The 14,008-nt window shown below is 39.3% G+C and overlaps 1 protein-coding gene across 9 annotated transcripts in view; it reads right to left on the bottom strand.

Moving 5' to 3' along the window:
* Nucleotides 1-14,008, bottom strand: part of ADGRB2 (adhesion G protein-coupled receptor B2) — a 433,339-nt gene that overhangs the window by 53,294 nt on the left and 366,037 nt on the right. For 6 of the 9 annotated variants that reach the window (XM_063456181.1, XM_063456223.1, XM_063456232.1 and 3 more), the window contains 2 exons: nucleotides 7,573-7,699; nucleotides 748-854 (listed from right to left, as the gene is read on the bottom strand). In XM_063456181.1, the coding sequence (XP_063312251.1) occupies nucleotides 748-854; nucleotides 7,573-7,699 (234 nt within the window). The remainder of the gene's footprint in view (nucleotides 1-747; nucleotides 855-7,572; nucleotides 7,700-14,008) is intronic. The other 3 variants (XM_063456190.1, XM_063456214.1, XM_063456241.1) reach the window with 1 other exon arrangement.

Here is a 14,008-nt window from a genome sequence, read left to right as displayed (position 1 = left end):
AGGGGACTATGGGCGAATATGCCTCACGTGAGCAACCTAATGTCACCTCATGATGATACAATAGAGCACTGTATAACACATGCGTACCAACCGCACGGAGCATGCCTTCACGGGGATAACATACCGGGCCCACATTTAAGGACTTCCACATGCCAAGCCGAGGCCGTATATACCGGCACCAACCATCATGGACAGGTTCAGAGACGCCAACTGCTGAGTATCCACTACAGTATCTATGCCTCCCATACCATATGGGGACCACAGAGTGCTTGAGGACTGATATTGCATGTCACTGATGACCTCTTCCTTACCCTCATGACAGCAGACATGTCTCCTCATATGTACACAGCCTGGGGGAACGCGCTCACACCAAACGCTTACACAAGGCCGTATCCATGCATACAACACAGCACTATACTCGACCACTTATTGCTATGCACACATGGGAGTACCAGTCTCTGATGGCCCGGGGTGACTGATTTCAAGCGCTGACTCACTCTATACACTTACACCAAGTTCACACAAGCTAAACATACTCGACTATATATCGTGACAATATAAAAAATGTGCACAGTAACTCTATGCTATGCCTCTTAACTTAACAACCTATGTATAACAATGAGTGTATGCCGTTGGGGCACTGCAAATGTAATCGCATCTGCTTATCTCTTGCACGCCAAAATAAAGAATTAAAAAAAAAAAAAAAAAAGAATATCTTACTCTGACATGAAATGATAACCAACTTACCTCCAAAATGCAGCATATACAGCAAGGAGGATGAGCAAAGCCATGCAGGATACGGCACAGCCGATCATCAGGGGAACCGACGGAGATCCTGAGACATCCATCACCTGCTGAGACATCAAAATGTGAGCTCACGGTGAAGTGCCCAAAATAACCGCTCAGCTGAATACAAGGTGTCCTACAGCCACGTGGCATCTCAGTGTAAAAATTATGATAGATAAATACGATATTAGCTCACTACCATTTACCTACTGCAAAATGTGAAATGCTATAAAGCAATAAGCTAGCTCACTGCAGACACTGCTACAATGAAGGATGTGAGATATATATGAAGTGTCATACTGCATAGTGTTCTGTCAGGATATTCAAACAGCAAAGTATCAGTTCACTGCTAAGTGTAATAGAGCAGAGTATTAATTCATTTTCAGGTGTCACTGAGTGTAGTATAAGTTCGTTGAGAGGAGTCATTCAGTGAACTGTTAGTTCACTGCAAGGTGACTTCCAGTAAAACTTCAAGTTGGTAAGAGAAGTTGTTCAGTAAATGTTTAGGTAATTGTGAGGTTTAAAACAGTTCTACCTCACTGTGAGTCAGAATTAAAAAGTTTTAGGTCAATCACAGATGCCATTAAATTTATGGTCATGACAAAGAGACTTTCGAGAAAATTATAGGTCAGTGTAAGGTGTAATACAGTGAAATGTCATCCTGTACAAAATCAGGTCACTACAAGGATTCAGAAAAGTGCCAGTTCAGTAAAGTCACTGCAAAGTGTATTTCTAAACAAATGTCAAGTCACCATGAGTTTTTACTTGTTAAATATAAGACTGAAAGGAAAAATGTGCGAAATACACATGAATTGAAAGTAGAGGCATCATAGTCTCTGGTGATCTCTGTTGGTCGCAGTTTTCAGGTAGTTATCAAACTCAAGGAATTTGTATCCTTGTTTTCCAATTTGAAAATAATTTCACAGTGCTTTGTCATTCATGCACCAGTTAAGGCTGTTTTAGTGGCAGAATTTAGCCATAACAGAAAATCTGTTCACTGAATGGTGTCCTACAGCAAGTGTCAACTCAACCAGTAAGTTGATTGCTACATGTCCTACAGCAACGTGGGAGCACACAGTGTTATATGGGCTAGCACAGTCAACTAACCCGGAGATGTTACATAGAAAGCATCTCTCTGTAGTGTGCCTTTTATTACTTTCATATATATCAGCAGTGAGCGACATCACCAACGGTGAGCAGGCACTTTGCTGTACAATTATTACAAGATACGGCTCACTGAGTGAACACCTGGCAGTAGGACACCCTGCAATAGCAGTGATCTGACATTTTTGCTGCAGGACACTGCGTAAAGATGGCATTTTACTGTCAGGAGCTTTGCAATGAGCCGACATTCAGCTGCATTCTGCCTCACAGGAGCATGACACTTTCCTGTGACGACCGTGCAAGCTGTCACTGTGCTGTGCTACTTGCGATGAAGTGGCTTTCTGCTGCACAAACCTTTGATGTGGGACTCCTCACTGTGAAATGACAGCATGCAGTAAGACCTCTCCTAGTGAGATGACACCTTGCTATATACTTCTTGTTCAGTCAGTCATTGCAAGATCTTTTGCTATCAGGGTTGACCCATTCCTAGAGAAAATGTAAGTGACAGGATGCCAAGTCGCACAGGGCACTTGTTTTAGACTGTCTTGCCATTAACAAGGGGCTGTACTCATTGGGTATTTAGCGTAAAGTCGCACATACTGCCTGCCAAAAAGGTTTTGGTAATCATTTTTAAATAAAAGAAACACTGTAGGCACCCAGACCACTTCATCTCAATAAAGTAGTCTGGGTGCACTGTTCCTTTCTTTTTAACCATGCAGCTCAAGACATTTTTGTTCTGGAGGAACAGCAATGTTTAGATTGCAGGATTAGTCACTCTGACAGCCAATAGAGGAACGTCTGCCAAAATAGTTAAGGAACAAAACTCCACAATTCCAAGCAGATAGTCTCATAGGTGGTCTCGCATTTTGCCGCACTAGCTTCCGAATGCATTTCTATGGGAAAGCATTTGATTGGATCATCATTCCTTATGACCTCAGCTAAAGAGGCAGAGCGGCATGCCAGAGACCAGCGTTACATGGGAGAAAAAGGAAGTGAACTCACCTTTTAAACCCTGACAGCTTTAGCATAGTCACCTAAACAGTGACTAGGGCAATACACATTTGTATTCCCAATGCTGTAGTATTTTTTTAAAGCTATAACACTGAGTGCAATGTTTGGTTTATCAAGATATAAATGATTACTAAAAACAAACAGCGTTATTTACTACAGTGGGAACTCGAAGTGAAGTCAAAGTAAATTTCAAATGTAAAGCCAAAATAGCTGGGTCAACTATGCTTTCACTTTGGCTACTGTGGTCTTGAAATTCACGTTGAATTCCATGAAAGTGTCAGCTCATTGCTAGGTGTGACATACAGCATTGTATCAGTTTATTGCAAGTGATCATATAGCATTGTGTAAGCTAAGGTGGCATTTAGCACTGTACATACCAGGTGCCTGTAGGCGCAGAAATCTCAGGCACCCCTACCTCTTCCCATAATCCAGTTCTCTGTTGCTTGCTCCATTAATTGGAGGACCCATAAAAGTTCCAATAGGAAACATACTACTTACTACCATATCACCTGTGTGACTGGTGTCATGCATCAAGTGTTCTATAGCACTGTATCAGCTGATTGCAAGGTGTCAGACAGCATTGTAGCAGCTCACTAAGAGGCATCATACAGCATATCAGCTCTCTGAGTGGCATGATAAATTACACACTTGGGTATGTTAAACTGTAACTGTCAGTGTTCACATAACTTTAAAGGGTAACTCCAGACCCCTAAAGCACTTCAGCTCGCAGAAATGCTTTATGTATTTTGTTTCATTTTACAATAGGTGCAGATTTCAATAGAAATTGGCCTTTCTATAGTGCATATTCCATGTCTGACTATGGTATAAAATAAAGAATGTCAAAAAAGAAATTTGCACTTTTTATAAATTAACTTTCTGATGCCACCCAGTGTCCTGTTACTTCCTGGTTTGTTTAGCTCAGTGGAGCTAAACTCAAGAGGCAGCAATTGCTCAGAACACCTGCCTTGCAAAGTCTTCTCATTGAACTGCTTTGGGAAGTCTGTGATTGGACAGCCACAGAAAGTCTGGGTTGGAAAAGGATGGGAAGGCTTGCAAGGGCTGCAGGAAAGAGTTCTGCAGTGTTTGCAAGCTGCTTTTAGATATACCACGATATATATATATACATACATACATATATATATATATATATATATATATATATATATATATATATATATATATATATATATATATAAAAACGCATAATTAAATGCATGCATGTTTTCATTGGGGTATATCTACGAAACAGTGATTTTTATTTATTTATTATTGTATTTGGACAGTGGAGTGTAGCACAATTAAAATCACCTATACACAGTGCTAGAATAATTCCTAGTTAAAAGGACACTATAGTTACTAGAACAACTACAGCTTATTGTATTTGTTCTGGTGAGTAAAATCATTTCCTTCAGGCTTTTTGCAGTAAACATTGTTATTTCAGAGAAAAGGCAGTGTTTACATTACAGCCTAGGGATAACTCCACTGGCCACTCCTCCGATGTCTGCTAGAGCTGTTTCCTGGGACACAATTATGTGCCTGTTAGTTCACCCATTGTACAGCGCTACCGAATTTGCTGGCACCTTATAAATAATAATAATAATAATCAGGGGCAGAGCCAGCAGCAGCAGACTGATAAAAGGTAAGATGTTACTATATTTAGGAGGTCCAGGGGGGCTAGATGGTGTTTTTAAAGATATAGGGTCCTGACTACATGTTTGTGTTCCTGACCCTATAGTGTTCCTTTAATCTTTATTTACAAATCTGATCCCAGGTAAGCCTGTCATGACTGGTTCACTTTAATATAGAATAGTCTTAGCAAAATGTAAGCAGGTCCACTATTAAGATTTGTAGGGCCTAGGGCAAGAATTAGTTTTTTTAGGACTTTATTTCCCTACTCATACTCTCTAAGCTGAAATGCAGCATTGGATGCACTAGGATCACAGAAGGCAGATATTCCATCTACACCCTAATTGATTTTAGCATGCCCCTATGGCAAAAGTGCAGAATGAGGTGTGTGTAAAGTGTCACCAGCTAACTATACACACGTCTATTCCAACTCCTTCAGACTTGAGATTAAAAGCTTCATAAATGGGCCTCCAAAATCATGGGGCTGGAATCATAGGCCTCACAATCCCCTCCCTTAAGACAAGCCAGCAGGAAAGTGTAAATCATCAACAAATGAAACAGGATATTGCCAGCTAATTACAAAATGTTAGTACGAGCTGTCAAGCAGCGAAGTGGCATCCTAAATTAGTGTTTAGTATCTCTTGCAATAGGGTTATCTGGCAGGTCAGACAAAACTGACGTCCAAGTTGCGTTGACAATAACATTGTGAGCATGGCTGAAACCCACCAGTTAGCATTATAGTCAATAGGGATTCAACTTGGCATTGCCTTTGTGCAGCTTGGCAAACAGTGAATTTTACACAGCTGTCACAGGCTCAGCAGAGTTATACCAGAGTGGGCCCGAGTCCCCCTTAGCTCAAGACTGATACTCAGAATGTCCTACATTGAAACATCATAGAAATGGTCCATAACAACAAAGTGTTACTTCATTGGATAGAATCCCAAAAAGAAGAATATTTAAGCTGACTTAAGGTATCAATAAAGCAGCTTGACAACTGAATTGAAGGTTCTTTACACAACAATATTTCTGCTGACTGTAAAGAGGGCCACAAAACAACAGTGGAGATTTTATTAAAGTGTCACTAATGCAAATGTGTCATAACTAGTTTTTGTACAACGACATAAGAAAAAGCTACTTCTGATGCACAGATAAACCGCACGCAGATTTTCCCCACACATCAACGGCACAGTCAGATCCGCAAAGCTGCTAAAAGACCCACTGCATGTCACGTAGCAATTTAGATCACAAAATGTCACATTCCTGACACGCTGCCCACAGCGAGTCACATGCTGCAGCCCCTCCTTCTCTGCTTTGCCCACCAGCCCACGCAGTACAAAGCTGAATACACAGTGATCAAGCATTTTAAACCAACTGGTATTTATTCACTAAACTGCTAACTGAAACCTACAGACACATGACTGGCTACATTTAAATCAATATATCCGAGTCAGAAAAAATGGAGAAATATTTCCTCCTCTTCCATTTTTTTATCTGCATTTTGCAAACCAGTTATCTTGACAGCATAAATCACAATTTAGTGAATAAACCCAGCAGTTAAATAATTAGTGTGTGACTGAATGGTCTGACCTCAACCACAACTTTACTGCTTTGAAATCCCACCTTACAGCATCCTACGCATGTTATGTACAGATAATGATTTGGACTATGGGGCAAAGTAATGATGTGAGAGAGTTGTCTAATTTTCAACAATGTTATTCAGAAGCATAATCGGAAGAGAATTAAGATGGAAGATAAGGTGACCACTCATATATTAACAGAGAAGCCTCCACTAATCTATGACAAATACAGAACTCAAGCATCAATGTGTTGTTCTGAGCATCATGTTTAAAAGACTTCTAATTCTCTCCCTTGGCACCGATGGAGGGTAACTCCTTACTGCTGTGTGCTAAATCTCACTGGCATCCTAGCAACTCTGCCAATTATGATAACGTATGTACATATTTACTTCATCATTCCCCATATGTTTGAAAATGTCCCAAACCATCTTATCAGAAAGATTGCCTGACAGGGCAGTAAATCACTACTTCTTGCAAATCATTTGGCAGATTAATACTAATGCCATTGTGCTGTGCTCAGATTTACTACCCCCAATCAGATGAACTGCACACTTGGGAGGATTTTAACAAGGCGCTCTCTGCAAGAAAGTAACACACAGGCATACAAATGGATCCAGAAATTTGCCAATATTGGGGGTTATTCACTAAACTGTGAATTGTGGCAAATTTAAACATTTGATTCAAAACAACAATGGTAACATAGCTGAGTTGGAGGAAAAAAGTCCAACTCAACTTCTTTGGCCTAAATGTATCAAATTATGTTTTCAATTTTTAATAATATCTTGAATATAAAAAACAAAAACAAAAAAAACAACAAGCATAAAATGTATATTGCCAAGATGAAAAGCCATTTGTTAAATTGATGCTCCAAATAAAAACATTAACAGGGTTATTCACTAACGTGAGAACTCAAATTGAATTTCAAATGTAAAGCCCAAAGAGCAGAATTGTAAACAATATCTAACTCAGCTATGTTTTCAGTTCAGCTACTGTGGTCTTGAATTTAAAATTCACTTTGACTTCACCTTGAATTCTCACATTGGTGAAGAAACACAACATATTGTACAAGATATACAATGTAAACAATCTATATTTGTCTATTAATTGTGACCCTGAAAGAACAGAGATCTCCAAAATAACTCATGTGGAGCCACTCATAGGGATAAGCATTCTTTGGTACCTTTCGCTATGGATTGTGATTTCCAGATAATGGATGACAGAGTCCATAGTGGTAGGTAGGCCATAGATTCGCTATGCATGCCCACACCTTTAATTTCACTAAGCATACGTATCTCCTACATCCCTGTGATTAAAACTACTCGTCTGCGGTTTTCCTATATTTTCCTCAAGTTCAAGTTTGTCCTTAATTTCCCTTATATGGTCTCATGTATCATGTCATCACAATATTCCACATCCTTTTCTAAGCTTGACGACAATATCCTGTTAACCCATATATGCCCAAACTTACCATCTCCTTGGGCAGCTGTGCCAAAACAGCAAAGGTGGACAGCTGATCGCAAAGGCATTTGGTGTGAGATGGGTGGGTTGGTAAAGTTTGACAGCTCTCGGTGTCCCAGTTCCCAGTGGACGCATCGCTAGGGGTCAGAAGAAGAGATGTGATGTCAGGAGTCAAATAGGAAAACTCATGGACAAGAGGAAAACAATTCAGCTGAAGGAGGAAAGGGTAAAGGGAAGGCTATGCATATCTAGAGCTGGAAAAGCCAGTGTGACGCTCTGTGCTGGTGTATGTAGTATTTGTGTGTGTGGGTGAAACCCAGGGAGAGGAGGGAAGCAGAAAGGAAAAGAGTGTGGGGGAGACAGATAAAGACAGAACGAGGGGGAGAATTAATAGCAAAGGATGATAAAGAAGAAAATGGGTGTGAAAGTCAATAAAGACGGGTAAAGAGAGAGAGGGAGGGGACATGTGTGAAGGGGTATGTACTGTTTATATGGTTAATAGTGGTAAAGATGAGAAGAAGGGAGAGGGAGAAAAGGTTGCGAGTGAAAGCGAGGGATATGGAAGAGAATAGCTGAAAGGAGTACGGAACAAGAGAAGAAATATACAGAGAGCGTTAGTGGTGGGGGAGAGAGATCGCTAAGCTTCAGGCAATATTTGTGAGGGATTAAACATGAAAAAGAGTCGAAGCAGGAAGGAGAAACATATGGAGTAGAGGAGAGCAGGCATCGCATTGAACAATGATTAGCAGCCTGAAGCTTTAAAGGCCTTTGTTGGTTTAATCTGACAAAAGTGTTGGTGCTGTTTCTCTTCACTGGCCTGTATCTGTTTATAATGGACTCTAAATCCATATTTCTATTTCTGCTTTGAGTGCAGAGAAGTTATAAATGTGTGTTTAGTTTTTTGTTATTGTTTTTTTTGTTTTTTAATTGAGTGTTTGTCATTGATTTTGGGATGTGCACAAAAATAGGGTATCATTTCCGAGTTAATCAGCATTAATGTGTGCTTATCATATCTGGCCAGTTCTGACTCTTTGCCAGATCATGCAGTTTTGTAGCTCAGCTCTTGTCATCAGGATCTGAACGACAGCTGCACAGAGGTGGAAACAAAGCAAGCATCACTACATCGCTACAGCTGGAACCAATCCTATCGATGTTACTCTGGCAACAGGAGCAGAGAGAATGGAGGGACCAGGAGTGGGAAAGGTTCATACGCACACATACATTGACACCTATAAACTCACTCACACATTATATATGTTTGTGTATATATATATATATATATCATAATGCATAATACATATTAGTGAATTGTGTAATGTGGTAAAATAATGCCATTGATGGGCTCTGGAGTCATCATAATAATATCACAATAAAAGCACATCACCAAAGGATTCCCTAATCACAGCAGAACCAAAATTAGTGAAAGTTACAGTAAGAAGCGGCACCTGCTAACAAATTAAACGTTAACCCCTATACTACCGGAACATTCACCTGCTACCATAACACCCTACATTAAACATGACAAGCATTAAACCCTACTCTACACCTAACATTAACCCTTACACTACACATATAAACATTAACTCTTAAACTCCTACACTACCTTACCTCTAACCTTAAACTAGCGTAGCATATAATATTATAGATGCATAGTGGTGAAGCATGTAGTATAAAAATAAATACCATATCCAGGCTTTGGATATATTTATAATCCATTTGACTACACGTCGATCATATTATTGTTATTATTCTATCATGGAAATATGTGCTAACGTGTGCTACTATAATGTAGCAAATGCTAGCCTTAATGTATAAACAAACTGAAAAATTATTGTAGGAAATAATGAAAGTGGTTTGTTTCAATATATTTACTATAATGGACTTTGAAACACCTCTGTTAATGCCTATGACTAGAACATGTAAACATTAACTCATTGCATGCCAGCACTCAGTAAACCATATTGAAATACTAATTACCTCACTAGCTAATGAATATTAGCTAAACTAAAGACCTAGCCTGTGCCTAGCACATAGGTACTGTAAATACCTAAAGAAACTGGTGAAAAAAACAGCTTTTGCTGGTGGATACCGCTTAAAGCTTAGGAACACAGGTGGAAACCAACTCTCATTGCATGCCCACCTCTTATTAAAAAAATAATTGATTTTGGTTTATAGTTTTAACAATGAGACAGCAGACACATGCTTCAAGTCTGAAGCACACCCTAATATAATACCAAAGCACATGCGCACAATATCCAACTCGTGTTAAAACTACAGTAGAAGCCAATTCATTATCTTCTTCTCACTGTTTAATCTAATCATCCCTAGCTCAATTCCAGATACCTGGAATTAGTAGTGTGATAGACAATCCTTTATAGCATAGGTAGGCAACCTTCGGCACTCCAGATTGTTTGGACTACATTGTCCATAATTCAAGCATCATGGGAGATGTAGTCCACAATATCTGGAGTGCCGAAGGATGTCAACCCCTGCCTTATGATGTAAACATATAGTCATACTCCTTTTATATGCCAGCTGCAGAGTAATGTTTGTGTTGGATGAACTTTGTAGGTTGTGATTTTCATTTTGTTTTACTTTCATAAGCAGAAACCCTTTTATATTTAAGGACAATTAAATGCCTTCCTGATGGTGCTCTTCCATTGTTTTGTACAGCTTTCTAGATGCCTTAAAATATCTCATATGTTTTACAGTAATACATCCTTGACTTAACAGAACGCGGCTCACAGGCTGTGCGCATAAATGATTTACGGCCCTCCCCATTTACGACATGGACAAAGCTGTTTTAGGACATTGTTTTGTTTAATGCATTGGAAATAGAAAACTTCAAACCACTCATTTGGCCCAATCTACCATTTTTCATCCTTACCAACATAATCCATTTTTACAGCAATCTTTTTTTGCTCCCTCGTCAACCTTTTCTTTGAATCCAAAACAAAAAAGCAATCTGCACACAACACACTGATAACTAAGAACCAGAGTGCATCCAAGCGTGAATTAGAATTGAAATAGGGCCACGCATACTCCACAAATGAACACTGTTGTAATTGTAGTTGGCTGAAGTTAGAAGTCAACAAATCTAAAGCCATGTATCATGGATTGTAAATCAGAATGAATTTTCTTTTCTCTTAAGAATACACTCTAAGCATACATAATGCTGAGCAGAACGTGACAATTAATAGGGCCATATTCCACAAAATCTAAAACAATGCTGGACTAAAGTTCTATAAATGGAGCAATCATTGGGGATATTCCATTGGTTTCCATAGTGATTGCTCAAATCATGCTTCCCATGTTAGTCAATTTTTTGCTTTAAAAATATTCTCTAGGCACTGGTCAGCTTACTGAAGTGGTTATGTAGCCAGGACCCTGCAACCCTGACAAATTTACAAAAACCAACAAAATAGGGCTTAAAGTTAGCTACACAATAAAGCCTTGTCAATCATTAGACGGTTTAGACACTACAGTTCTCAGCACACATGGTGTGTCGACATGGAGGGACTTGTCAGTGCTGCTTCCCATGTAGTAATTACTGACAAGTACAAAAAAAGTGCCCCTCTCTTTGTCATGACTGGTGCTTCATGTGCATGCATGCACATATCACCAATCATCATAGAGCAAGGGACAGAGTTTTTAGAGTTGCGACTGCTCGCTCCCTGTGTGCAGCATCTTCAAGTCCCTTCACCTTTCCCCTGTTATACCAAACCATTGTTGTTGGTATGTGAGCCAGGAACTGTAATTTGCGGTTCTTTGACTGAGAGGGCTTGTGGAATGACATTCACTTCCAACTCCTAGTTTGTCCGATTGACAAATTTCTGAAACAAGAATGGAGCTGCAGGGTCCTACTGCCAAAGCCATATCAATCAGCTGAATTGATTTTGGTGCCTAGCGTGTCCACTTAGCAAATTTGATCCACAAGAAAGCATGTCCTAACCAGCCACAATAAAAAAAAAAATATATATTTATTTTTTTAAATATGAGTTGTATGTGAAATAATATAGTGTGCTAATTCTGCCTTGTTTTTCTGAAGTTTAATTGCTTTCAATAAAAATGTTCACGGAAAATGTCACTCAGAAGAAAAAGACTATTATAAGAACACGTGTATTTTTAGACTGAGATCAGCTAATATGCTAAAATTGTACTATTTGGAATGCATTTGTGTGATTATGAAATCTACTTGGAATTCATACAATATACAATTAGCATGATTGAGCATGAGCTTTACATGTCACAGTTCCACATTAATACATTGCTACTAATGCTAAATGCAAAATAGAATTCATTATTTCAGGTTGAAATATTTGCAATGTATTGATACATGCCTTCCAATAACTCTTGGAAGTATACAGCCTAAAAACATGCATTAAAGAGTTAACATCTTTGTAACTGCAGGTATACTTATTAGAATATACGCTGGCTTTTACACACTGCTCTGAACATGCACTTCCTTATACTGTAGTACTTCCACACACACACACACACACACACACACACCTACGCACATTTATAGAAAACGATTAGTGAACATATATTAACACACCCACACAAAAACTCAATCACAATGTTACATGCAGCTCTGCCAAGCAGAGTGCTCTTCATGTGGCTCGCTGTTTGCATACGGATGTAAGTGCTGTATCCTTGTATTCTAGAATTCAATGTTGAGATGTTGTGATTCTGCTATTTTAAATCTCACATGTCATGTGTATCATCACCCTCGGATTCTGAACTGTAGCAGTTCAGATTCCTGATTAATCTGTGTGGAGGAGGAGAGCATAAACCATGGGGTCACTGGCCGGGTTATTTAAGATTGTGTGACATGTGTAGTATTTAAAAGAAACACTTGAAGCACAATAACCACTGCAGTATGCTATATTGGTTTTCCTGCCAAACCACCAGATGCCACTACCTGCTTTCACTACTTCATTCTGACAGCTGGAAGCTCTCTGTCTGTGCTGTGCCCAGCAGTGCAGGGCTTGCCTCATTGGCTAAGACCAATCAGGTGACGTTCTTAGCCAATGTTCTGAAAGCTTAGCTCAGGAAAACATAGAAGCTTCCGGTTCTCCGTTAGAAGTAGTGGAGGCAGGAAAAGGTGCCCAGTGAACCCCAGGTAAAATGGCTTGACTACTTAAAGCAGAGTCGTCAAACATAATTTGGCCCTCAGATTAGGGCTCCACAGCCCTTTAACAGCACACCATACCAGGCCCCTGTCACTGTTAGTTTACACCTGCGGTTTGGTAAACCCAGGTCACAAAAAATGTGCAGGGAGCTAGTAGCTGATACACACATAGGAGAGGGAAGACAAGTCTGCAACGTCAAACTCCCATCAACCTTGGCCAGCCAGTTCCCACTGGACCTCCAACTAAAACTATGTTAATTGTTACTTATATGTGTGTGTACCTGTATGCCTGTGTGTGCCAGTCTGTACGTGTACCTGTGTCTGTGTGCATATCTGTGTCAGTGTGTGTATCTGTACGTTTGTCAGTGTCTAAGTGTACCTGTGTGCATGTATCTGTGTATATCTCTATATGTGTAAGTGGGTATATGTAAATGTATATCTGTGTGTATCTTTACGTGTGTATGTGTACTTGTATGTTTATATGTATTGTCTGTATCAGTGTGTGTGTGTGTCTGTGGCAGTGCATTCATCCCAGCATTCAGAATTCAAACGCCAACACTGCACACAAGTCAACCCTCCATTCCCTCCAAAACTAACACTGCATACAAATACACCCCTGTACTAAAACACCAACACTACATATAATTACACCACTGCATTTAAACACAAACACTACACACAAACACAGCCCTGCATTGAAACAACATTACTATAAACACACCCCTGCATTCAAATGCACACACTACACACAAAAACAAAACTGCATCCAAACACCAACACTACATACAAACACACCACTTCATTCAAATGGCAACAGTACATACAAACACACAACTGCATTCAAACACCAACATTACACGTAAATACACCTTTTTATTGTTGTTGTAGCATTCATAGTATGTGAAGTTGTTCTTTCTGACCATTTTTTTCCTTGTTTGCACGTGTGTAAATTGTAAATATGCTCGACTTATTGCTGTTTAGTGAATGACCCCCTATATGTATTATGCATCTGCTTAAACCCAATACATGTTCTGGGGATAGCAGCACAGCAGGTTTTGTGCATAAATTCTGTCTGTGGTTCTACAACTTAATCGCAGCTATCTAGATGCAAATGTAAATTTTAGTGGTTTTTTTTTGTTTTTAGTTTTTAAATAAACTGCCTTCCTGCATGCAACAATTACAGAAAAACCAAACAATTATAACGACGTATATTTAAATTTTGTATTTTTTAAACAAATCTTAGCTCATTTAGGACCACCATACATTTTAAGGAGTACACACTTTAACTCCTTAACCCCTTAAGGACACATGA

The sequence above is a fragment of the Pelobates fuscus genome, chromosome 1, assembly GCF_036172605.1.
Source record: "Pelobates fuscus isolate aPelFus1 chromosome 1, aPelFus1.pri, whole genome shotgun sequence".
Classification (NCBI taxonomy): domain Eukaryota; kingdom Metazoa; phylum Chordata; class Amphibia; order Anura; family Pelobatidae; genus Pelobates; species Pelobates fuscus.
The sequence above is the reverse complement of the archived record's forward strand: the minus strand, read 5'-3'. Positions and strand labels throughout refer to the sequence as shown.